The sequence below is a fragment of the Harpia harpyja genome, chromosome 3, assembly GCF_026419915.1.
Source record: "Harpia harpyja isolate bHarHar1 chromosome 3, bHarHar1 primary haplotype, whole genome shotgun sequence".
Classification (NCBI taxonomy): domain Eukaryota; kingdom Metazoa; phylum Chordata; class Aves; order Accipitriformes; family Accipitridae; genus Harpia; species Harpia harpyja.
Genome location: NC_068942.1, coordinates 48804823 through 48830367, shown reverse-complemented (window position 1 = coordinate 48830367; position 25545 = coordinate 48804823). Strand labels below are relative to the sequence as shown.

General features: G+C 39.5%; 1 protein-coding gene across 3 annotated transcripts in view; it reads left to right on the top strand.

Annotated features, from left to right (window-relative positions):
• Window positions 1-10855: 10855 nt before the first annotated feature.
• Window positions 10856-25545, top strand: part of CDIN1 (CDAN1 interacting nuclease 1) — a 134921-nt gene continuing 120231 nt past the window's right edge. For 2 of the 3 annotated variants that reach the window (XM_052782499.1, XM_052782498.1), the window contains exon 1: window positions 10856-11186. In XM_052782499.1, coding sequence (XP_052638459.1) covers window positions 11086-11186 — 101 coding nt within the window. In that variant the 5' untranslated portion in view covers window positions 10856-11085. The remainder of the gene's footprint in view (window positions 11187-25545) is intronic. The other variant, XM_052782497.1, reaches the window with a different exon arrangement.

Here is a 25545-nt window from a genome sequence, read left to right as displayed (position 1 = left end):
CCTAATGCAGCCCAAGATACTATTGGCCATTTTTGCCATGAGGGTGCATTGCTGGCTCATAGTCAGCTTGTTGTCCACCAGATTCCCAACACCCTTCTCAGCAACGCTGCTTTCAAGACTGCTGGACCCCAGCATGCACTGGTGCCTGAGCTTATTCCTCCCAAGATGTAGGACTTTGCACTTCCCCTTGTTGAACTTCATGAGAAATTCAGTTACTTGAAATTACATTTAGTAATTCAGAGATAGCATAGGAATGATCAGCTGGACCACTAGATTCCAACCTCTACAAAAGTTCAAGAAATTTTAAATAAACAAATTTGTTTTCAGTTGAATTAAGTTCAAAATTATATAGCAAGACAGCTTAAACATTCTTTCTTAGCACACAAATTAACACAACAATAGTCTAAGCACAAGTAAATATTCACAGTAAAATTCATCACAATATGTCTGGAATGGTTAGTGTCCATGGATCAACTCCCTTTAGTCCCTGCTTGTACTGGTCACTTAAGTGGAAACATCAGGGCAAGTAGAAACAAGAAAAGACAAGACACATGGGACCTCATGATAATTAACACTCCTCCATCTCCTGTGATCCACGTAGCAACATAAAACAAGCGGGGCATTATCACTTTTATCTTGTAAGGTACCTTTACTAAACAGGTCTAGAAAAATGGAACAGATCACTCTACCACTTCAGTCCCCTTCAGCTGCTTCATCTAGCTTCACAGACACCAGATGTTGCCTGGGATACTTCTTTTGGGTTCTTTCTGATATTTTTCTTCTGACAGGCTTAATTTTTAATTTTATATGCTTTCTACTGTTTAATTAACTTCCTCCTTTTGCCAAAGAACATCTGGTAGTTACACAGGACAATACTGTGAGCACATGATTAGAGACAGAACTAAAAGCAATGTTTTAAGCACCATTGTCGTGAAATAATGACATGAGATATTTATTAATATTTAACACTTCAAATATTTTTCCAGTTTTAAAAAAAAAAGATTTAAAATAATATAAATGGCAAACAATAACTAGACATGTAACTTGGATAAAATTTTAGTTGTTTAACAATATTACAGGGTTTTGTTGGTACCTTGTTGAGGTTGGTACCCTTTTATTTTCACAGAAAATCCAGAGAGCTTTTTAACATCCATCTATGTGTAAATGACAATTTCATGCTATACTATTTATGTATTTATTCCTAAAACCTCATATAATAAATCTTTCATGAATATACTATTTAATATTTATTTCCAACTTGTATTATTTTCTACTCTACAATAGTCAAAGTTCCTCACTCTGCTCTCTGGAAACATGCACAACCCTTGTACCTAGAAGATTTAGCACTGGCTACAAGAGAAAATGCTTGAAGACGACCTTTGAAGAACATCAGCAACGCATTTAGTGTTTAGAACCTTAATGAACTTTATCTGTTTAACTTCTCAAAGAACAGTTTAAGAGGTGACCTGAGCAGCAACACTGCCTTTAAATTGATATATTTAGCATACAACCTACCAAAATCAGGAAATCAAGCTATAGCAAAACTAAGTGATAAAAATAAAGCTAAACAAGTTCAAATCAGGCTACTTACAACTGACAGCAAAAGTAACTAACCACAAAGAATTTAGTAAGACTCTGTGTTTCTGGATGACTTTAAATCAAGTTTTAAAGATCTTTTTGGTTACCATTTTGTTTTAAAAAGATTTCCTGTAATTCAATCACAGGTGCTGAATTATAAGCAGCAATTAATTAATGAAATATCTATAATATATGGTATGCAGAAAACCAGGCTAAATGATCATAGTGACTTTCCTTCTGGCCTCAAATCAGAAAGAACATATAAATGTATTAGTAAATTAGATTATATTTTAAAGTCATTTTGAATGTGACTGCTTAAACAGAAAAGCAAGAGTTAGGATTTATACATCTAACATAAATACTATCAAATATATTGTTTACAATATTAAAACACTAAATATGGAAACAGTAAACTCATTTTCAAAACTAATTTTTTTCTTAAATGGCATCATCTAGCAAGCTATTTTATTGCTTTGAGCAGTCTCATCAACTTGCTATGAAAGACACTAAGTATACTAAAGCCATGCAACATGGCAGTAGTCTACATTTTAACTTACCCTTAGGGACTACTTAACCTCTTGTTTTACTTTTTCCAGACCAAAGCAATGGAAAGGATAACCAAGAGATGATATATATGTCATAACTATGTAAAGGTCAACACGGTTTAAACACGTTGGGTTCTACTCATAAATATTTGACTAATAGGAGTGTATTTTTCATCTTCAAACCCTAAGATTGGCACCTCGGTAGGCACCAAATTGTTCCGACTGAACATGTAAAACACATGGTTCCTGAGTTGAATCTCTCCAGATATGTGCCTGAATGCCAATGTCAAAGAGTGGTAATAATTCTTCTCTTACCATTCCTTACACTATAAAGGTAACTTACTACATCAGTATGAGTTGTATGATGTGTCCGATTTGGAACTTGCTTACATCACCTCCACTCCAATTAAACAATTTTGGATTCACACTAGAGTACTTTAGAACCTGGTCCTATACATCTCTTATTACTAACCAAGTGGCAGCTCCATTTAGTTTATATATATTTTATTTTATAGGACAGAATGGACAAACTAGTTTTATTACAGGGGAATAGGTGACCTAGTTCAGGACTGTCTAAGTTTAGGCAACCTACATTGCCCCTTTGGATATCTTTGAAGCAACTGGTTTTAGTGTTACTGTACATATTTGCATAATGCAAATACACTCAAAACCTTTCCTCCCTGACAAAAAAAAAAAATAAAAGCACCTAAGAAAATGGTTTTTTTTCTTTTTTTATAATTGAAATTGTATTCTATGGAATTACATACTTTTATATTTCAGTTATTCAGTGGCTCGAATAAATCCATCTGTATCATCTTCTGTCTTGATTCTTGAACTGAAAAACACCAGATCTGAACAAGTAGCCATACAATTCCAGAGAGAATGTCATCTTATAAACTGTTAATATTTTTCTTACTAAAAAAGAGGGATGTGGGGGGAGCCTAGACAACAATTTCATACATTTATGTGTTTTCCAGGCTGTTGGATTAGGCAGGTTTTTTTTCCCCCAAATTGGTATGGCTTGAGTTAGATTTAAAATCAGTTCCCAGAGGAGGTTGATAAATGGATTAAAGTGGAACATAAATTCACTATGTCACCCAGTCCCTTAAACCTTGATGTCAGTAACATGCCTAATCATTCCATTATTATAAACGTCAAATATGTTTTACATGTGTTAGAAAGAGTGAATGGGTATCAGAAGAAATAGAAGACTCAAGAAACTGGAATGCTATTATAAACTTCCATGCAAAACTATCTAAAATATTACAGTGTTCACCCATTAGTATTTCAGATTCTTATTTTCTTGTAATTTGCACACTGAATCCCCTACTATGAGAGACAGACCAGTGTATCCATTGCGCTACACATACTTTGCTTTCCCTTAACGGCGCTACTTCTATGAGCTAGCACAACAAACTGAAGAGTGTATAAAGGCAGAATACAAACTTGCAGTGTGAATTTTTTTCAGTAGTTAATCTGAGAAATTGAACACGTGAATCTTGCTTGGAAAATATAAGAATTTTTATTCTACTCACCAAAATGAAATGCCTCAGCTGAAGTAGTGTTTGCACTATATTTTAAGAAAGATGTCGCAAAGTATGGACAGCAAAAAAATGACAGTGCTTTCAGAAAAATGACTTAGAAGAAAGGACTGAAAGAACCGGGCTTGCATACACTACCAAACAAAAACAGGAGAAATGGATCAGCATTACAATAATCCTGAAACAAGTAAAAAAGCCAGTGATTTATCATTCGCCCCTTTCTTCAAAGTATACAGAGGAAAGTAAGTGGTTTCATTTGCAATTCGTAGGCTTGGAATTAAACATTAGAAACAAGCTGTCCAAGTTCAAGTGAAGTAAAATGCTGGAACATTTAACCAACGGAGACTATGGAAATTTCATTATGGAAGTCTACAATAACAAATTAGAAATATTTTAGTATGAGACGGTGCAGTTATATTTGATACTATGAAATATCTGATCTGGCTAACTACATGATCTCTTGAGGTTAGCTGCATTCTACATTTCTATGATTCTGTGGTAACAGTCATTCAAAGAATATTACAATTCTTTAATGGTGAAAATATTTGATATGAAATGAGAGGTGAGCAATAAAGCATTAAGCATTTTAGAAGAAAAACAGTGAAAGAAACCTCAGCTATTCAATATAACTCCCTAAGTATAAGGTGACAATAGGAATTTCACTACTAGGGGAAAAAAAAAAAAATCACCCTTAATCTACTTCTATGTCCTTCCCCAAAGCTTATCTGATCTAAAATAATACAAAGTTCCCTAAAAATTGTTATATACTTAAGAGTTCCAGACTACACATAATAAAGTCCTAATTTTCAGGTTGGCAAATCATACACAGCTTCCATTGAAGTCAAACAGCATTGGTGAGTACCACAAGTTATATAAGCAAACCTTTGCTGTTTTGTGTGGGAATAAAAGGAGGTGGACAGAAAAAAGACCCAAACTACCACAACAGCACAAAATTCTACAAATTCAAGTTCCTGTTGCCAGTTTTTAGGCACTGGATAAATCAACAGGTCAGGGAATTAACACTAATCTGTTATCTCTTTCACAATTAATGCATAGGCAGAATTTGTTCCTCTTTCAGAGATTTTGTTAGAAAGCAATAAAACACAATACTGGAGCTAGTTTTAGCTTTGTAAACTATTCACCTTTCTATTTGAAATACTTCTGGCTATATGAAAAGAGAAACAGACAAGCTACTTAGCCACTCTGAGGTACTATGTTTCCAACAAGTGAATAAAACCAACTCAGGTAATTCAGCAGGGCCTTGCTGTCTCACAATAATGCTTGGGAAATATATTGCAAAGTTACGAAATTTTGCTAATTAGCAAAATTAAAAAATAAATACTGAAAATAATACAATCTATCTCAAAGTGTACTTTTTTGTTTCACTCGAATAGTTGTATTTTAAGTGGGTTAATTTTGTTCTAATATATTTATACATTGCAACATTACTGTTACAATGTCAAACACTGAGAAACTTGGAAATTCTACTGTCCATTTTGGTGTACAACCTTGATTCAGTCCATCTGTTCATCTGTATTACAAAACAGTTCTTAATTTCTAACTTTTCCCTCCTTTGCCTTACTTGCATAGAAAATAGCACACCTCTTCAGTACTCTTTTTTAACCTTTAAATTCAAAACTCAGCCTCACTTCTTTACTGCATGCTGTCCATGTCATACATACTAAGAATAGTCTTAATTTCAATATACATTCTCTAATGAAGCCCATTACCATAGTAGCTTATTGCACAAGCACTAGCATGAAGATATATATTAGCAAATGTATTTCCAAAACACCTTCTCCTGTCATGTATATTTTTGTATACTTTTGTGTATGTGTGTATATATTTTTATTTTTTCATTCAATATATATATGTATGAGGGACATTAAGTTTGAAAGATTTAGGCCAAAACTGTTCACTGATTTGGGCTCTCCAGTGTAATACACCTAGGACCTGATTTTTCAGAGTACCGTGCTCAGTACTCCGTATGTTCAAGGTACAACTTCCATTAAATTCAGTTCCATTGGTAGTGCCTAGCATTTAGTGCAATGATGCTCTCAAATATAAGTTCTTAGCAGAACATATGCAGGATAATCATATTGTTTAACGGTTGGCACCTAATTTAGATGTCTAATTTGTGAGCTTAATCCCCCAAGGCTCTGCTACCATCAACAGAAAGAGGTAGCCCTGTCGTCTCTGGCTATGCATCCCTATTTCTTCCCACATGCTGGCACTTACATTTATAAGGCTGTTCGGTGAGTTGGATTCACAAGTTGATTTAGCTGAAAACCAATATTTTTAGGGGTTTTTTCTTTGCATGTTAAGTTTTCATCTGGATCAGCTGAACTGTCTGACCATGTATGCACACAATCAGCAGTAGCAGTAATACAAGTGCACAGGTATTACTCTGAAACTGGCCAGAGGAGATTGGGACGATCTCTTTAGCCAGCAGCTTATGGCACCTATGTAATTAAATTAGATGGCTGGCACAGAATAACATGTATGTTGTGTCAAAAAAAGCCACATGGAAAGAAAATTCTATCAAGTGACTTCTAAGCTTACATAAAAAGTCCGTAACAGATGCTAGGAGAGAATCCGTATTTCCTGGGCAGCAGTCAAATTAACTTTACACTTAAATTTTCTTTCTATAGTTCCTGCTTCATTCACCCAGTACATATTCCAAATTCTGCAACAAATGAGGCAGATGTCCTACAGAAAACAATCTAATTTATCACACAACTACAGCGTTTTCTCTGTACAGTGAATGAAGCTGAAATCCCTTGAGGAAAAAGCAGTCTGCAGTAGTTAATGATATTTTAACACATATAGACAAAGAGGGCAAATTAACTTTAAATAATTGAATTTGAAACCGGAAGGGTATTTTCATATAGGTTTCTGTATCTGACTACTGAGAGCTTAAAAAGGCAAATCCAAACTCCAGAAATTTCATCATGTGGAACTACAGTGGAGTCAAGTGGCAGGGTAAGAACACTTAGGGCACGTTACCATCTCAGTTATAGAAATTGATTTTTAAGTAAGTCATCATTTTCAAAAATCTTTTACAGCTTGTTACAGAAAATACATAAACATGCAGCTTAGAACCACTAAAGTGGCCCAAGGCCATTAAAATTTATATACTTTCAATTGACCATAGATCAGGCCCCATGCATATAAAGCAGTGTTTTCAAAACACTGCACAAATGCAGACTTTTTTTTTTTTAATTACTTCAACAAACAAATAAGTATTTTAAAGAAAGATATATTGGGTATACTAATAGTACAGAAAACTAGATTAATTTGCCTCAATGACTTCTGTGATTATGAGGAACAAATCTGAAGACACAGAAGGAAAACAATGCCTGTCTGCCTTTTTCAATTGGTATTTTGCTATGTATAACCATTCTGTTGCTGTTGTGTTCTTCACACTGTTGTGGTATCAAGCAATCCCATGAATACTTTTAGGGAAAGAAACAGAAACCTATGGTGACTTATCATCTTGTGAATTGGCAAAACAGTTAATGTTTAACAGTGATGTATAGACCAACTGTTCCTTTTTTTATTTGTTTGTTTAATACATACTGAAGATATCATGGTTTGTTTCACAATACAATCACTTTCAGAAAGTACATTAAAACCTACGGATATAAATTAGATCATAAATTGAGGGTTCTCCTTGTTTATGAGGTAACAACTGTATCCTGTGGAGGTGTTTATTAGACCTGTTACAGATACAGTTGCTACCAAGTTAAGTGGAAGCACACTGAAATTTTTCTTATGATACAAAAATGTCAAATAAGAAGAGCTGAATTTCACAACAAAAAAATCACACAAAATATATCAAAAGACTGAAAAATACTTGTATAAACATGTGCACCAAACTGAATGAAGTGGGAGTATTACAAGTATTAGAAAATTATAACAAGCACTCCAATCAGTTGCAAATGAGATTCTAGCCTTACTGTAGTTCCCAACACTAGCATCAACAATCAATAGATTGGAAAATACATATGACTGCTAGCAGTCTTTGCACACAGTGGTTTTAAGCTCTGTGGAGAATAATGAATGGTATTTTAACTCTGAACTTGGCTACAAATCACACTATGCAATCATCTTCTTAAGGTAATGGGAGACACCTATGAATATCACAGTTAAGCTATCAACTAACACAAAAAAACAGACCAAGGGTCCATTACCTACTGTCCTACACCAACTGTGGCCAAGACTACCTGCAAGGAATGACGGTCATTATTGGAAGTCCTCCACCAGGTGTTTCACTCTGTCTCCCTGTCTTTATTTTCCCCCTGTAGCTTACATGTCCTCTGCCTTTCTTCCCCCTCATTTGTCACTTCCAATCATTTGTTTTTCCCATAGTTTCTTTCTCTTTAGTCCTCTATCTTTCTTGGAAGGAAACTTAGTTTATATAATAGATGGACTGGAACCCAACCCCAAGGCAAAAAGGAAGAGCAGCTGCTGCAGGCAGATACCACGGAAACAATATAAGAACAAAGCAAGCACATAGTTACTTTCTAAGAATGTTCCCAGAGCATCCAACCATTTGCAGCTCTGAGACTCCCTGAGCCAAAGGTAAATTTAAGTTTTTCATGCTTTTTTTTTTCTTATGTATTTCATCCAGCTGCTTATAAAATTTATGCAAACTTCCACCTTCTACAACATCTTACAATATAGATGTCCACAGCTTAATTACACATGGTCTGATGTTTGTTTTATACAGTAAAACTGCAATGGCAGTTTGATTGCTGGGAAAAAAATATTTAGTGAACTCTTTCTGCTAGGAACATCCAATTTTCTTCTCATTGGGTTTTTGAACATTTCATTGGAGTAGCTCTGTATTAACTAATTTAGGCAAAGTATGGCTTATACTTTGCATACAGAACTTCACATCTGTGTTTTGCATTTCATCATGCAAAATGCTTCTTTGTGATGAAAAGCAGCAGTTCATATCTTTGAGGGCTGTTACCTCCTTATGACAGCATGATATTAGCTCCTCTTGGTTTCAGTGAACCTTCATGCTAGAATGTTATTTACTTTTTTAAAAAACAATTTTGAAATCTACAAAACCTTGTTCCAGTAGGAGAGTCTACAAAACATATGCAATATATACATAATACATACATCAGACATTTGTATTTTGTTCCATAGGCTGATAACTTCATACCGCAGTTCTAACCTATTTCACTTCTGTGCACTGTAGACTGAAGTGTCATTTGATTTATAAAATAAAATCAAGAAGATGTACTAGTGACCAAGTGAAATGAACAGAGATAGAAGTTATCGATAGTAACAGTACAGGTTTTAAAAACACTTTCACTGGAAATTATCCCACAACAAAGACAGTATGATGTTGTTCTGGTTTTGTGTTTGGTTTTTTTTTTAAAGAAGCACTATTGATTGTTTCTAAAGGACCAGTAGTAGTGGTAGTGAAGGACCATTTAATTTTTTTTTTTTAAATCTATTTCAAAAGAAAAAAATCATAATTCTCCTCTTTGGAAAGACAGGGGAAAATGACCCTTTCTATGGCCCAAGAAAGTTATACCCTTATGGGCCTTTAAGGTGGATATCAGACTGAAAGGAACACCCCCTTCCCTCCCAAACACACACATCTCCTACCATTAAGGATCCCACTTGATTGTGCTAAAGAAAATGAAGTATCTTTACATTACATAATACCCTCCTTTAAAAGAATGCTCTTTTTTCAATTTCACATATTATTTTTTGGTCTCCGAGTAAGGAATGGAATCTCTAACTTGGCTTAGCTTCACTGTATTTTCTTCTACTGTGGGGCAACTAATAAGTTTCAAACATTTATATTTAGGCCATAGTACCAGAAACAGCTGTTCCCAGGAAGGCTCCCGGTTCCAAACAAAACCCACTAAAATCCAGGGAGGATCAACTGATAGAGGGTTCATTGGGCATTGTCAATCAATTAGAAACCAGCCTCACAAATGTTCCTAAATGAATGACCCTGCTGACACGCCCATGGTATTTGTTTCTCCTTGAAGTTCCAGCTCTTGTACCCTTGCGAGAAACTTTGTGAAGTTTCTGGCTAAGATGCAGAAAAATACTTAAAACGTGATTCTAAAGCTTTCAAGAGAGAAGTCCGGTGAACAGAACCTAAGATCTATAAAAATAAAAAATTCTTAAGATTTAATGCAAATTTCATGGATTGAGTGCCTGAAACATCAAGGTTAGGACTCCAGTAGCCTGTACACAGTTCATGAATGCAATTAAACTGAAATTGAAGGGAATATTTATGTTTCTCAGTCAAATGCACGGTTAATTCTCTTCATAACCTCTAGTTTTTACATATTGTTTACAGAAGGGCATACCTATCCTCCAAGTTACTCAATAAAAGTTATTAAAAATGCCCAGCACAGGAACTAAGGCTTGCAACATACTTGCTGATATGTAAATGATATTTAATAATATAATTTGCTTGAGACCTAACACACTTTGAAGTAAATCCAAGCACAGACTTGGGTGGTTTTCTTCCAAAATATAGCGGGAGCCATTTCTGTGTGCATGCGCAAGGCTGCAGGCCAGCAACGCGCTGGCCCTGTCAGGATCCGCAGCCCCAGCCCCCCCTACTTGAGCATTTACTTCTTCTTCAAACCGGGAGAAACAGTCATTACATAGTGACTTTTGGAAAGGGCCTTGAAAATCAGACTTTAAAGCCGTAATACAACAGCCCTTACGCACCCCATTCCCGGGCAGGCGCTACCGCACGCGACAGAGGACCGCCACGCAGGGCGCCGACCCGCTCCGCTCCACGCCGCTCTCCTCAGCCCGAGGGCACCCGTGGGCGGCGGCGGCGCGCCGAGGGCGCAGCAGAGGCGCCCTACGCCTCCGCTGCCGCCCCGCCAGCTCCTTCCGCCCTCCCAGACGCTAAAGCAAGGAGCGGCCTGTAGGGCGCAAGAGTGGGCACCTCCTCAGCCATGAGGCGGCCGGCGTCCTCCTCCGCCCTCGGGCGAGGCAAAAGCAGACGGCCTCCGTGCGAGACCCGGGGGTTACGAGGGTGGCGACGCCCCCGCGGCAGCGCCATTTCCGCGCGGGGCCCAGCGGCGCCCAGGCGCCGCGCGCTCCCCTCCCGCCTGCGCGGCTGCGCAGAGCCGAGCGGCGCGGGATGGCGGCTCTCCCCGCCCCCCCCCCCCACCGCCCCGGCCGGGCCGTGGGGCGGGGCTGTGGGAAGCGGCCGCCGCCGCCCCTGACTGCCTCGGCACCGCGCTGGTAGCAAAGGGCGCCCCAGCGTCGCCGCGACTCCCCCCCCCCGCCCGTCACTGGCCTTCTGCCTCTCGCCGCCCGGCGCGGCCGCGGTGCCGGGGGCCGTGAGCGGCGTCGCCCGCTCCCTTCGCCCCTCCCGCCGCCGCGCAGGCCCGGCGCCGCGGGGTTGGGCGGTGCGAGGCATGAAGCTGACCAAAGCCCAGTACGATGAAATAGCCCAGTTCCTGGGGCACGTGCAGCCCACCCGGCAGAGCCTGAGGAAGCTGAAGGAGAAGTTCCCTAGGTAAGTGCTTCCCGCCCTCCGGGGCCGCTGCCCGGCGCGGGGCGGGCGGCTCGGGCCCCGGGCGGCGGCCTGCGAGCTCGCTGCGGGCGGGCGAGGGGCCGCAGGGGGCCGCTCCGCCAGCTCCAGCTGGTGCCCCCCGGTTCCAGGCCCCACACGGTACAAAATCACTTGGACACGCACACGGTCATCGACGGCGAGCGAGAGCTCGCGAGAGCTGCTGCTAGGAGCAGGGTACTTCTCACTCTCTGCGACCTGAGGAGTTGGCACAAAATAAAGGACTCTTCCCCCGCCCCCCACCACCTGTCCAAATGAAAGCTCTCGGGTCCTTTCATGAGTCTGTCTCTTAAACACCAAGTAGATCTTCTCAGGTGAACGAAGCCTTCAGGCTCAGGCCGTTCCTCTGTGGCCGAGACCGAGGGTGGAATCCGGCCTGCGATACCACTGCCCCTGTGGCTTAGGGAGAAGAGGTGGTCCAGGCCCATAACTCTTTACGTGGTGCTGCTTTCCAGCTGAAGGCTGGAAAAGGGGTCATCTTAAATTGGAGCGTTCATCTGCTTCCTCGCCTGAGCTGCATTCAAAATGGTCAAAGACATTTGCAAGTGACCATAGGCTAGCATGGAAAAGTGTACATGATGGCATATGCTCCATGTACTGATCTTCATTGCTGAAATTTGCTTATTGCCAACAACAACCAAGTTGTAAAGTACATGTTGCAAGGTTTTTTGCTTTTTTCAGGTTTGGGGGAAGGATTGCTAGTGCTGAATTGACAGGAAACCAAATCAGGTTCTGTCGGGGAAGGAGTGGTACTGTCTCTAAAATCACCAGAAATAATACAGAAAACTGTAGGTTTTTAAGTGCTGTGCTTACTTTGGTGAGAGGGAGAAATCAGTAAAACAGAAAATCGTTCCCATGCTTCCTGAGCGAGCCTTGCTAGTCTTACCACAAGTGTGGCTGAGGAAACTGTCTGAAGTTGTGTGTAACTTACAGTAAGTGGATTAAGAGCCAACATTAACTTAGGCTTTTAAACTATACAGTGAAATCTTTTCCTGTTCAGGAAAGTGTGTAATGTAGTTAAAATCAAGCTAAGGGAATAGCCCTGTTACAGAGAAGCGATGCTAAAGCAATGTGGTTGGTTCAGCGAGTTGCATTGTTGGGAACCGACCTCACCTTGCACAGTACTTTGCAACTTGGGAAATCGCTTACTGTGACAGCATGTGTCTAAGGAGCTTAGACTTGGCTTTATCACTTTGGTGCTAATGAAATTAGAAGAGAGTGTTTGTGCGTATATATGTGTGCGTGCACGCACACACACGTGCATATTCTCTTTTTCTAGTCTCTTTATAAAGCTGTCTTAAAAGAAGGTTGGAATTTGGGTCGGTCTGCCAGGTCAGTCACTGTGTGTAGGAACCTGCTTCCAAGACACATGCATAGGCACATGAGTGTCTGTAATAGGGAAAATAAGGACCAGGCCTTTCTGCTGATACATTTTACTTCCCAGTCCACTCCTTTGATCCTGCAAAACAACCATTGACTCCTCAGTTTCAGAACTTGATGACTTCTGAAAAACTACGTACTAATAACAATGTAGAGTTATATCAGGAAAAAATTATGTTTTTTCTAAAGCAGCTGTCTCGGGTTTGGCGAACACTGAAAAGCAGAGATTAACTACAGTAGTTGCTTCCATGATTTGCTGGCTTAACATACTGTTATCTTGTTATCCACATTATGAGATGAGAATGTCCTCTTCTGAATTCCACTTGTAGGCCTCTCTTGAATTTTGTTTGTTCAACCTGGGAGAAGGCTAAAATGTTCTATCCGAATGATGAATGAATTGATACCTTTTTATAAAAAATGTCAAGTATATTTTGAGGAGGTCTGCATGTCTCCTTTCTGTGAATGGCTCAGCAAGTGATGTTTGTTGTCTTTTTGTTTATTTCTCATAGCAGGGCAGATGCAGAAGACCCTCAGAGAAAAAGTTTGAAGTAGAAAAATATGTTGGGCTAATGATTTTGAGACGCAGTTAAAAAAAAAAAAAAGCATTCCAAGGCCACTGCTTGCTTTAGCAGCAAGGGAGATGTATTGAAATAGATAATGTGTTATAACGTGAAAAACAGGCAGTCTCTATAACCATTATCTTGTAGAAGAGGCCAGCTGGAGAGATTTGTAAACTTGTGTGCCATTTTAAGTGTGAAAGGAGAGGCTTGTTCAGTGATGTTTTATAACTGTGGAATAAGTTTCTTATAATCTAGAACCTGTGTCATTCTCTTCTAGGACAAGAAGGGACTGATTGGACTTTTTGGATGCTTTTTTTGTTTATGAAAACCAAAATCAAACAAACCAACAACCGCCCTCCCCACCCACCCCAACTTTCTAATTCAGTCTTTTTAAGAAAATATTCCAGAATCTGTCATGGCACTTGCAATGTGATGAAGGTGTCCATAACCAGTGTGTCATTATTATATGGTAACAGTTGCTGATTCAAACTGGAAAGTACTAACATCCATAATAGCTGCTTTCACCTTGCACTTTCAATCTTTCCCTGGGAAGGAACAGTATTCCACTGGTAATACAATACATAAATTGACAGTTTTCAAGCATTTCTGGTTCCTACTGCCCCATAGATCTTGAGAGTCTTTGGATTTCAGCATTAATCTGCTCAGGTTTCTTGCTAATACTGTCTTATCTATTGGTTCCTCCCTTGTCTGTTGTGCTTCTTGAAGACTCACAGTTTATGTTCCTTATTTGTATAAAGTATCTTTCACACTTTGTTATGGGCCTCCTCTTGTTCTGCAATTTCTCCCTAAAAGTAATTAGTAATTTCCATAAAACTATTGCCACAATTTAGTATGCATAGGTATGCTATGTAGTGGCTGCCAACATGACCTGTGAATCTAAATCATTTTTTAGCAGGGTAGTTTGTTCTTTACTATTATTGAACTACTTCAGCAGGTGAGATTACTGCTTCAAAAGGGTGTTGCCATGTGATTTATTAATGTCAAATAGTCAAAATTAGACTGCTTCTGATACTGTTTATAAGTATCTTTATACAAGAATTGACACTTATTTTTTTACAATTCTGTAACATTACAGACAACATGGATTTAGTGTACTTTTCTTAAAATCCAGTTATTTTGCAAAAATAGAAGCTCAGGACTCAAATTGCTGTTCTTTTTCTGTTAGTGCTGCACTTCATATTCCATGCCTGGCAATTACCAATGTATTTATTTATTTATTTATTCTTAAGTTATTTGTTACATGCTTAGCAATTGTCTTCTAAATGTGTTCAAGTTTAACAGCAGGATTTTTGGATGACATGAGGATTATCAAAATGTAATTTTGAGCACTAAGCATGATAAATCTCTGCCAGTATTGGATCACTGATACGTAGTTCCTTTGAGCTTCTTAACGTATTCTTAAGGGAGAAGCCACTGCCCGAGCATTCACACACCAATCAAGGAGTTGCACACACACCACTCGAGACTTTAACTCTTAGGACTGGAGTCCCTTCGCAGCGGGTGACTCCAGTGAGCCAACGGGTGGCCCGTTCGACGACTCTTCCTCAGACTCGACCTGGGTTCCCCGAAGCAACAGTCCGCCCTTTGATTTTCTTTAGCATACCTGCTAATGCATCCAGACGACTGTCTGAAGGTTTTCTATATGTTGTATCACTGTCCAAATTCTCATATATAATATCAAAACTAAAAGCAAGCACAATACAGTTAGCATTAACAGAACTACTACTGGGTGTGACATATGGTTCCGGATTCCCGTCGCAGTTGGCAACCATCCCAAGAATGCTTCCCACCATTTATGTTCTCCATCCTTTTTTATTCTTTCTGGAACTTGATGTATTTCCTCAGCATTCTGGTGTATGGTGAGAGATCTACTGTTTAAATTTTGATCACTATATCAGTATCCTGATTTTCATAATATGACATGCAGCGTCAAAAACATGGAAATGTAGAAAAGACACAGGCAAGGACAAATACATATTCATAGTATTACATTCAATAGCTGTTTAACAGTCAAGCTTCTTTTAGAGCTGTCCAACAATACTGATTAATCCAGGTGAACTGTTTACAAAAACATATAAAACATTGGATGGCACAAAGTATATAGCGCTAATATAAACAGATTGTTTAAGTTAAGTACTTAATGTAAACGGTCTATCTCTACCTGTAACAAAGAATATTTTAGGGGACCAAAAAACATTCCTTATAAAAAATAATGCTCTGAGCAAGAGTAGAATGGCCACCTGGCTCCCAAAACTGGTGACTGATTACGATTCGAAGAAGAGTAAGTTGCTGCTACTGCACCCTTCACTAAATGGGGAGCATCCTGCCTGTTTAGCTGGTATTGAGGAACTATTCAGGGGTGACTGAGGACTTGGGCTGCTGTCAGTCTTTGGGGTGGGTTAACATGAAGCATTTCTGAAACAAGGTCCTTTGCTGTATCTGAAACGGTACTCCAATAACCACCACTGAGAGAGAGTTTTCCAGTACCTATTTGGGCCCAAATCTCCTCTGAGGTATCATCAGGACCATTTACAAAAGGAGTGTAGCCAGTAAGCATGGTATAAAGTCTAACACCAAGGCTCCATATGTCACATGCAGCATCGTAACCTTGCCTCCTTAAAACCTCTGGTGCAACAAAATTTGCTGTGCGACATGGAGTCATCAGAAGACCATTTTCTACTCATAGTTGTTTTGTAAGGCCAAAATCACAAATTCAGATTGATTCTGGATTACTAGATTCATCAACATAAATATTGCTAAGCTTCAGGTCTCTATGAACAACCCCTTGTGCATGAACAGAACAGCACTAGCTTCTCATTACAACAAAATTTTTTGTCTAAGAATCCAGCAGTTCCCTTCCTTTCATAAGTTCTGTTACTACATATACATATTTTTCTGGTGGGTTGACCCTGGCTGGATGCCAGGTGCCCACCAAAGCTGCTCTATCACTCCCTGCATCAGCTGGACAGGGGAGAGAAAATACAACAGAAGGCTCATGAGTTGAGATAAGGACAGGGAGAGATCACTCACTAATTACCATCACGGGCAAAACAGACTCGACTTGGGGAAAATTAACTTAATTTATTGCCAATCAACCAGAGTACGGTAATGAGAAATAAAACCAAATCTTAAAACACCTTCCCCCCACCCCTCCCTTCTTCCCAGGCACAGCTTCCCTCCCAAATTCTGTACCTCCTTCCCCCCGAGCAGCATAGGGGGACGGGAGTGGGGGTTGTGGTCAGTTCATCACACGTTGTCTCTGCCGCTCCTTCCTCCTCAGGGGGAGGACTCCTCACTCTTCCCCTGCTCCAGTGTGGTGTCCCTCCCACAGGAGACAGTCCTCCACAAACTGCTCCAGCGTGGGTCCCTCCCACGGGCTGCAGTCCTTCAGGCATAGACTGTTCCAGCGTGGGTCCCCCGCAGGGTCACAAGTCCTGCCAGAAAACCTGCTCCAGCATGGGCTCCTTTCTCCACAGGGCCACAGGTCCTGCAAGGAGCCTGCTCCAGCGCGGGCTTCGCACGGGGTCACAGCCTCCTTCAGGCACCCACCTGCTCCAGCGTGGGGTCCTCCACGAGCTGCAGGTGGATATCTGCTCCACCGTGGACCTCCATGGGCTGCAGGGGGACAGCCTGCCTCACCATGGTCTTCCCCACGGGCTGCAGGGGAATCTCTGCTCCGGCGCCTGGAGCATCTCCTCCCCCTCCTTCTTCACTGACCTGGGTGTCTGCAGGGTTGTTTCTCTGTAATATCTCTGCTAAGGGCGTCCTCTTCTCTACTCCAGTTATGATACCCATGATTTAATCCGGGTGGGATTTGAACCCCCCTTTAAAATCTCTCAACAATTCTCAATCGTACATCTTACATTGATCAGACTGTGTACAAACTCATGTGCAATTTATGCTGATCAGGCTACGCAGCTCAGGCAGGACTTGAACCCCCCTCGTCAAAATCTCTCTGGGCAGGACTTGAACCGGCCCTTAAAATCTTTCTGGTCGGGACTTTAACTCTCCTGAATTCTGTCCTTTTCTCTGTATTGAATTTAGATTTGGGGGATTTAACACTCACCACTCAAGCGATTTGGTGCCTCCCGTGTCCAAAATCGTCAGGTGAACTCACGCTGTGCCAGCAGCTGGAGGTTTGGATCCGAGAGGTTCCGAGACTGACCTAGGGTCCCACCTGGGTGGCCAGACTGTTAAGGGAGAAGCCACTGCCTGAGCGTTCACACACCAATCAAGGAGTCACTCGCACACACACCACCCAAGACTTTTAACTCTTAGGACCGGAGTCCCTTCACAGTGGGTGACTCTAGTGAGCCGATGGGTGCCTCTTCTAACTCCTCACACACACACACACACACACTCACCCTCGGGCACTTCCTCTTCCCTCAGGCTTGACCCTACGTTCCCCAAAGCAGAATCTCTAATCAAGGCCTTCAAAATAAAAAGCATAATTTATTCTATCTATGGTGCACAGATTTAGACAGCTCAAGTTGAGTGCCTTCAGAGAGGGACCCCAAACACTGAAATCCCTGGGGAATTATGCCGTTACAATCTAAGTTCCCACCCCTCACACCATAGTCTGGTCCAATAATAATACTCGGGTCTAGGGTCCTCTTCTCTCTTATTGAGTCCTTTTTCTCGCCTCTAGGCTGGTTCTTTCTTTTTCCTGTTTTTTAGGGTACCTGTTACTATGTCTCCCTTTCCTGGCTCAGACTGGCTCGGGGCTTTCTGCATCTCCTTACTCCTCCAATCAGAGAATAGGTCAACATTAAGCAAAAGCATTAAGCAAGCAATGAGTTCTGCTTTATCATGAATGACTATTTTTAAGCAGCTAAAGCAAGCCCTTAAAGCCCTCCAAAACATATTAACAGCCTCTATAATTTATATACATTCCTGTGTTATTATAGCCTCAGGGTTTTATCCCATTATCGCAACATGTGCTGTTTACGTTACGTTCGGGTGTGGTCTGCACGCTCATGTAGTTGAGCTTTGCCACCTTCCACTACAGTATACATCACTGGACTGATAATTCTGTATGTTCTGTGTTGTGCTCTTCTATAGTGTACCACCTTTTCTGCTTTGTTTCTCATCTGAATTAATCTACTTGCTAATAATTTGTGGGTTTCATTGTAACTTCTGTATTTTCTTCTGCCTTCTCTTTAGCCATGGGCTTATGTTCTTCTGTGATACTGTTCTTCTCAGTGAGACCTTATGTCTAAATTGGATTACCCATTGTAGAACTAGTTGTAGGAAATGTAGAGTATTGCAGGACATGCTCTGAGAAAGTTACAATCTCTTTCTTTTAAGTGCTTGTTTCTCTCTTAAATAGTAGTTGGAGCTGCCAACAAGTAGAATCTTCTGCATAAGAATCACCTTAGCGTTACCTGTTTATGGTATCAAGATGTAGGTTAGACCTTTAAACTTTCACCTGTAGTCAAAGACTATTTTAACTTGTCCAGAAGAGTCCAGCTTCTTAGGGTTTGATTCATACCCAAGCTGATACTCTAGTACTTCAGTTTAGTTGTTTCCAGGGAAAAAAATAAAAAACTCAGTTCTGTATATGGCAGAATACATAGTTTCTCTTCAGAACCTTTTCCTGAAGCTTCTTACCAATGGAACATGATTGACAAATGACTGGACCTTTCTCAAATCTATGCCTTGTACGTATTTGCTGCTCTTCTTCGTATCCAATTCTGATTGAATATTACAGGTTTTCTGGTTGAATCTTCCTCTGGTTCTACCAAGCTTTCTAAGGGTGTAAGGTTTACTGACCCAATTCATTATGGTACTGTCTTGGTTTTTCTTCTGCAGTTTTTCCTGATTTGGTTCTGGTTTGAGTCTTTGAATCTCTTACGCTACGTTGTGCTTGAAATGGGGATTCCAGAAACTTTCTGACAGTGCAAGTCGGCTCAGTAGCCTTGCATCTCTTAGAGATTCCAAAACCCATGTTTTTCAAGTTCTTACATTGAACTGTTGTGAAACGTATTTCATTCCATCTAGGAGTGCTATATTCTTCCATAGCACAATTAGTGCAGTCTGTACTGTTTCTCTTCCTTAAAGTTGTTAAACAAACTTAGTGCCTCTAGCCCAACTTCCCTTTCAGTACCTTCACTTTTATTCCTGTAAAAGAAGCATTCTTTTTTGAGCCTATCTGAGTGAAAACTGTGTTTATAGAGAGTTTCAGAGTGCTAGGATTTCACAGTATTAGAATTTATAGCAGCTGCTCTGTGCAGGTCTTCATTTTTCTTCCATGCATCTATTCAAAGAAGTATTGTCCTGTTTGTGTCCTTTCTGTGAGTGTTTCCTTCCTAGTGATCAGGAAGAGCTTTTCTTACCGCAGAAAGGTAAGGGAAGCTGGCATAAATGTGAGAGAAGAACTTACCCCGCTTCCTTATTTTTCCAATAAGCAAGAGGAAAACATGATGCACAGGTTCATATTGATATACTTGATATTTGAGTATGGATATTTGGTTTTAACATATGTAACTTCTTGTTTGATTATTGGAATGCACACAGTCTTTGTTCCCAGAGCATACCAAGTGATGCACGTTCTTCCACATTCATGACCTGTCTTCTTCATTATTTAATATCACTTCAGGTTTTGCACACATTTTCAGTAATTATGTTGCACTTTCTCCAAATTACTGATAGCTTTATTAAATGTCACTGGGCCTGGAAAGCATCCCAACAAGATTTTTAATTTAAAAAAAAAATGTATCTGCATGGTAATGTCTCACAATGTAAATTGGAAAATATAATCTGTTTATTATTTGCTCATTTTTATCACTTTCTCAGTGATGGTTCATACTGAAACAAAGGCCCTAAAGAAGTTTAAATGTATGGCATCAATGTTATTTCTTTTACCAGCCGCTTAAGACTGACTTAACATTTTTGCTTCCTCTTTTCCAGTGTCGTTGCCTCTCTTTGTTTTTTTAGAGTTGGGGGTGGATAGGCCTTTTCTTTTCCTCTTCCAGCCAGTTTTATTTACAAGGAAATATATTGCTTTTTCCTGAATAATTTCTTTCTGCCTTTGTGCTGTTGCTTAGATTATCGAGCAGTACTGATAAGCCCAAAATGGTTGTAGTGGGAAACAGAAAGGTAGAACTGCTGCGCTCTTTCAGCTCCCTCTTTTTTTCTTTTTTCTTTTTTTTTTTTTTTCCTTTCAATTTCTGTGTTCTGGTACCTGCTGCTAATGGAGCCTGGCGATTGAGTCAGGGTGGAAGGAGAATTCCTTGTCCTCTGCTCTAGTGCTCGTTGGAGCTACTATTACCCAGGAAGGAAGACAGTGAAGCTCAAGAGCAGAGGGCAGCTAACTGTCTATGTGGATTTCAGAGCCCTAGGCTGAGGACTCAAGCACAGGTATATTAGATGGGGAAATCTTATCTATGAGCAGGCAACCTACTGGTGTGTGACACTTCAGTTGCACTCTCTTCTGCCTGGAAAGGCTCTCGTCATAGCAAAACTGACATAATTCTTGTAGCTTCTGCTGCTCTCCCTGCTCTTTTGAATAGTTGGTTAATTATTTTGGAAAGTATAGGAACTAGGCTGTTTCTATATTCTCACTACTTTACAGTGAAATAAATTCACACTCTGCCTATATAAACCACCTCATCAATTTCAGTATACTGGCTCATGAGAGAAAAGAAAGTGGACTTTAGTAGGGGATGCAGAGACTTGGAGGGAGATGCTAAATGGCCATTGGTATATTTCCACCCTGTCTATTTTGAAGTGGCAGATACTTTGCACTAGTGTACTGTGTTTAAATGATCTGGAGCATATAGCTACAGCAGCTATGAAAACAGTAGAATTTTTGAAGTTTTGTATTTCTTTTTTTCTTCTTTCATGTTAGACTTCAGAGTAAACAAAGTTTTACACTGCTGTTTGGTTTTGTCTGTTATATGTAGCAAAAGCCTAAAATAATTTAAAATTTTTTATGTACTTGAAGCTGCATTTAACCTCACAGGTAAACAGATTGATAATAAAAGATGAGAAAGAGGTCTTGGCTCATTATTTGAAAAGAAAATTAACAATATACAAGCTTTCAGAAATGACCTACAATAAAATGTAGCATATTCAAAATAATCTTAAATAAAAATATACTATACAAAGTAATTATGTGAGCACTGAACTGATACTGTTCCCTTTGGAAAGATGTTCTCGCTATCTGAACCCTTGGTAGGAAATCTACTGTAAGGTATTACAGCTTTGATAGACTAAACCAGAGGGTGGTACAGGTTTTCCCTTTTCACTTAAAATGAAGTCTTAAAGAACTTGTAACTGGTTGGATTTGGTATGTCTTGCTAAAAAACTGTTTCCTTATGCTATGACCCTAAATAGGAAGGATGCTAATCCTCCCCCATAATACAAAGTATTGCGTGACAGAAATTAACTAAATCAGCATATAACTCAGAAGAACTTTGTCTCCTCCATTATTCATTAGATTAAATGTTAAGATACTTACTTAAAAGCTAGCTATTGATAGGAGTGGAAGCTTTCAGAGTAGAATGGGAAATATAGTTTTGCTCAGTTTTGAGGCTCTCCAATACCAATAGACAGGATTTAGACAGAAAATTCTTATATTGTCACATGTGAATTCTAGGTCTTCAGGACATGGGTGCTTTCCAGATTTGTTTGGAAAGAGATAGAAAGGGGTTTTTGAGTTGTTTGCATTTTATCTAGTAACTAAAAAGCAGATTACATGTATAAGCATGTGTCAACATGAAAGTTAATTTTGAGGAAAGTCCATTGTAGTTTTCTGTTACAATTTTTATAAGTGTAATCATCCTCTTCCTTACAAGCATTCCCACATATGGTGTCCATCCTAGCAAATGCAGTTATTTTAAAGGTTAGTCTTGAAATTTTGCTTGAAATATGCAACCAAAATTAAGGTTGTACTTTCTGGATTCTTGAGCGCTGGTAAGTCTCTTCCTTCTCTCTTAACCTTTTCCCCTTCCAATACAGGCAGTGCTACCATATGGGAGTACAGTTCATTTTATAAAAAAAAAAATCACACAGAACAGGACTTACTACAGTTGTGAAATTCATTTTGGCTGAGTAAAGGGAAAGCCTTTTTGGCCTTGAGGAATTTATACAAACCACTTAGAAGCCAATCCTATATCCTTTGAAGATTTGATGGTGAAATGCAATGATTGGAGGGGGCCTCTTAAAGCAGACATGGAAATAAGTTCCCTATAATTTGAAAATGCATTCTGAGTTTTTTGTAGCTGTGTGTTAGGTGCTCTTGTTTAATACAGAAGAAAAGAAAGAGAGAGAAAGAGAAAGAGAAAAAAGAAACATACAGAGCGAAAAGAGAAAAAAAGGACAGAAAAAAGAAAGAAAAAGAAAAAAATTTTAAAAGAGAGATGTAGACAAGAGGGAAAAGAGAAAATGCAAGAGAAAAAAGGGAGAGAAAAAGAAATTAAGAGGGAGAAGAGAGACAGAAAAGGAAAAGAATAAAGGAAAATAAAGACAGGAAAAGACAAAGAAGGAAAAAAGATAGAAAGGGAAAGAAAAAAGGGAAAGAAGGAGAGAAAGAAAGAGAAAGAAAATCCTTTTATATGTCAAAGCTGTGGGAGTTGTCTTGGTCGCAGCGTACATTACTGTGTTGCTTCATGAAGTTTAATTTGGTTGTACTTTTTGCCACTTCACAAATTCCGTGGTTGTGATAATCACCGGGAGGATAGGATTATAAGTCTCGTGGCACTGTTTTTTCTAAGTATTTCATTCTAAAGCAAGCTTGGTGTCATCAGACAGACCAACAGATGTCTGTAGATTTAAGGGCCAGATTATGGTGGTTGTTAAGAAAGGATGAAGTGGAAGTTTTAACACTGACCATATGTGCATTTTAATTGACTTGTGGATTTTAGGATACCATTATATTCATGTTGCTTGTACTTAAGGACAATGATGATAAAAATGGTAATTCTTGATTGTATTTCAGAAAGAGTCCATACTGTATCATTCTTCTGAAGCTTGCAAACAAGTCTAGATTAGAGTTTTATGAGCAGAGGGGATTTGCTACATCAGAGGGGAAAATATTTTATTCATGCGTTGTTTTTGGGACAATCATATTCTGGGCTATATTACAATGGCACGATAAATTGCTGAATACACTGTCTGCTGAATATGACCTCACCATGAAAAATTTGATGCATTAGAGTAGGAAAGGTTGGAATATATCAACCTTAGCTGACAAGGGACTTTGAATTTTGACCTAACACAGATGACCTTTGTGTGCAATAAAAGTGAGTTTAATCTCCAGGTCAAGGTTGAGGTGAACGGTAGGGCAATGTGGATTGGTTTGAGCTGGCTATGGCTGGATCACACCTAGCAAGCAAAGAAATCCAAGGTCTTTGCATTTCAGAGTAACCAAATGCTTATTCACCTGAAGTTTACTCATATCTGTTATACTACCTTCAAAAACTGTGCTGTGCTGTAGACAGCTAACTCTTCAGCAGCTGTGGACTAATTTGTTTGAAGCTCAGTGTTTCAGAATAAGAAGCGTGAGGTACGTATATTCTGCTCCTATAGATCATTGAATAGGTAAGCTAAATAAAATTTCTCCTCTAGCATGTAGAATAAAGACTGTCAAGTATATTGCCTTGCTATGAAAAGGGTGAAATCTAGAAGCTTTATTTCTTTGACAGCTAACCTGTCTTTGGAACATCGGAAGTTTATTCCTAAGTGGCTTATGCTTTTAGGAGGAACACAATTAAGAGAGCTCCGATATGTTTCACTAGGCAAATACAAAGAAAATGGGTCCTTTTGAGCACTCCCTTGCTGTAAAAGGTATTTGATCAAAGAAGCTAAGTTACAAAATGTTTTAGGGGTTGTCTAGGTTACGTAATAAAGACGTATAGATGAATTTAAATAAAAGATTGTTGTGTTTTATAGTAGTCACAAACAAAATCTGTCTTTTTAACTGGCTGGTGTTCCAGGAGTGCTATTTTCCTAACATACTAACGATACATGCTCTGAATACTTTACACAGATAAGAGTGGTAGCGGTGGTGCTGTTGGAAGGAGGGGAAAGGAGGGAGTTCTCTTTAAATCAGCCAGGAGAAAAAAAAAGTTTGAGACTAATGGAAAGAACCTCTACTCCTTTAATAGAACCTGCAAAATATATTCTCCAGGTCTGATCAGCTCTGAAGGCTCTAGAGGTTTGATGATTGGAATGGCAGGAAATCACGCTTTCAGGACATAACGAATTGACTAGGCCATCCATCATTTGTTAGCATGCGCTGAAACACTGGGTTTGTGTGCAGAGGTCTGTGATTTAGTAAATACTTGGGAGATGAATAGAGCTTACACACAAGGGAAGATATTGCTGTCCTTCAGCAGCCTTAGACACAGATCCCTGCTGAGAAGGCCGTCTGACAGCAGCTCATCAGTAACTGGCCTGTCACAGTCAGTGATGCCCACCAGCCATCCCCAGTATATTAAATGCATTTTTAATATCTGCTTCAGTAGATTTAATGAAGAAAATTTAGTTTCCATACTCTGATCACTGCTTCCTCAAGTGTTTTAAAGCATTGAGTGAAGCACTTCCAAGAAAGGAACTGTGCTGATACCTGGAGGAGCTGTTTGAAAATGAAAGTGAAACAGAATGCAAAGAGGATTGTTATTATCCAAACGGTTTCCTTAAAACAAAAATGTTTGGAAAAAGCAGCGATCTTCTTGGAAACAATTGACCCTCGTGCAGAGGGACCTTATGCAGCAGGCTGTACAGCAACAGAGATGCAGTGCTGGAAAAGGTGTATGCACAGTGGTTCTGTTTAGTGTGGCAGGGCTTGCCAAAAGGCATAACTGCATTTCCTACACTTTTAGATGTCAGTATTTGAATCAGATCATCGTTCTGTCAGGCTTTCAGAGTCCTGAGAGAAGGGTGGCTGTGAATGGAAGGAATGGAATAGATCATGTTTTTAATAAGTAACGTAGATTTTGTTTTGGTTTTGGCATTTTTGCGAGGGATGCAGTTGGTGAAAATCATTGTAGCGTTCCGTGGTATTAAACTGATGTAAGAAACAAATAATAAGACACAATGGAAAATAAAACTTCTGCATTTTTATAGCTTAACAGGCTCATTGAGAGTTACTCAATACTGACATTCTGCTTGTAAAGATTGTATGGAATTAATTTTTTAACTTTGTAGCAAATGGTAAGATCTTTTGCTGTCCATATATATAGATAAACTTGTTTGAATTTCCTGGGAACTTTCAGGGAAAACTTCTGTTTACATAAAGGCAAATATGTTGGTTTTCATTTTCTAACGAGATTCAGTGCTTATGATATTTACTTCAAGACAGCAAGACAAACAACTCGATTTTGTTGCAAACATCTATTTGA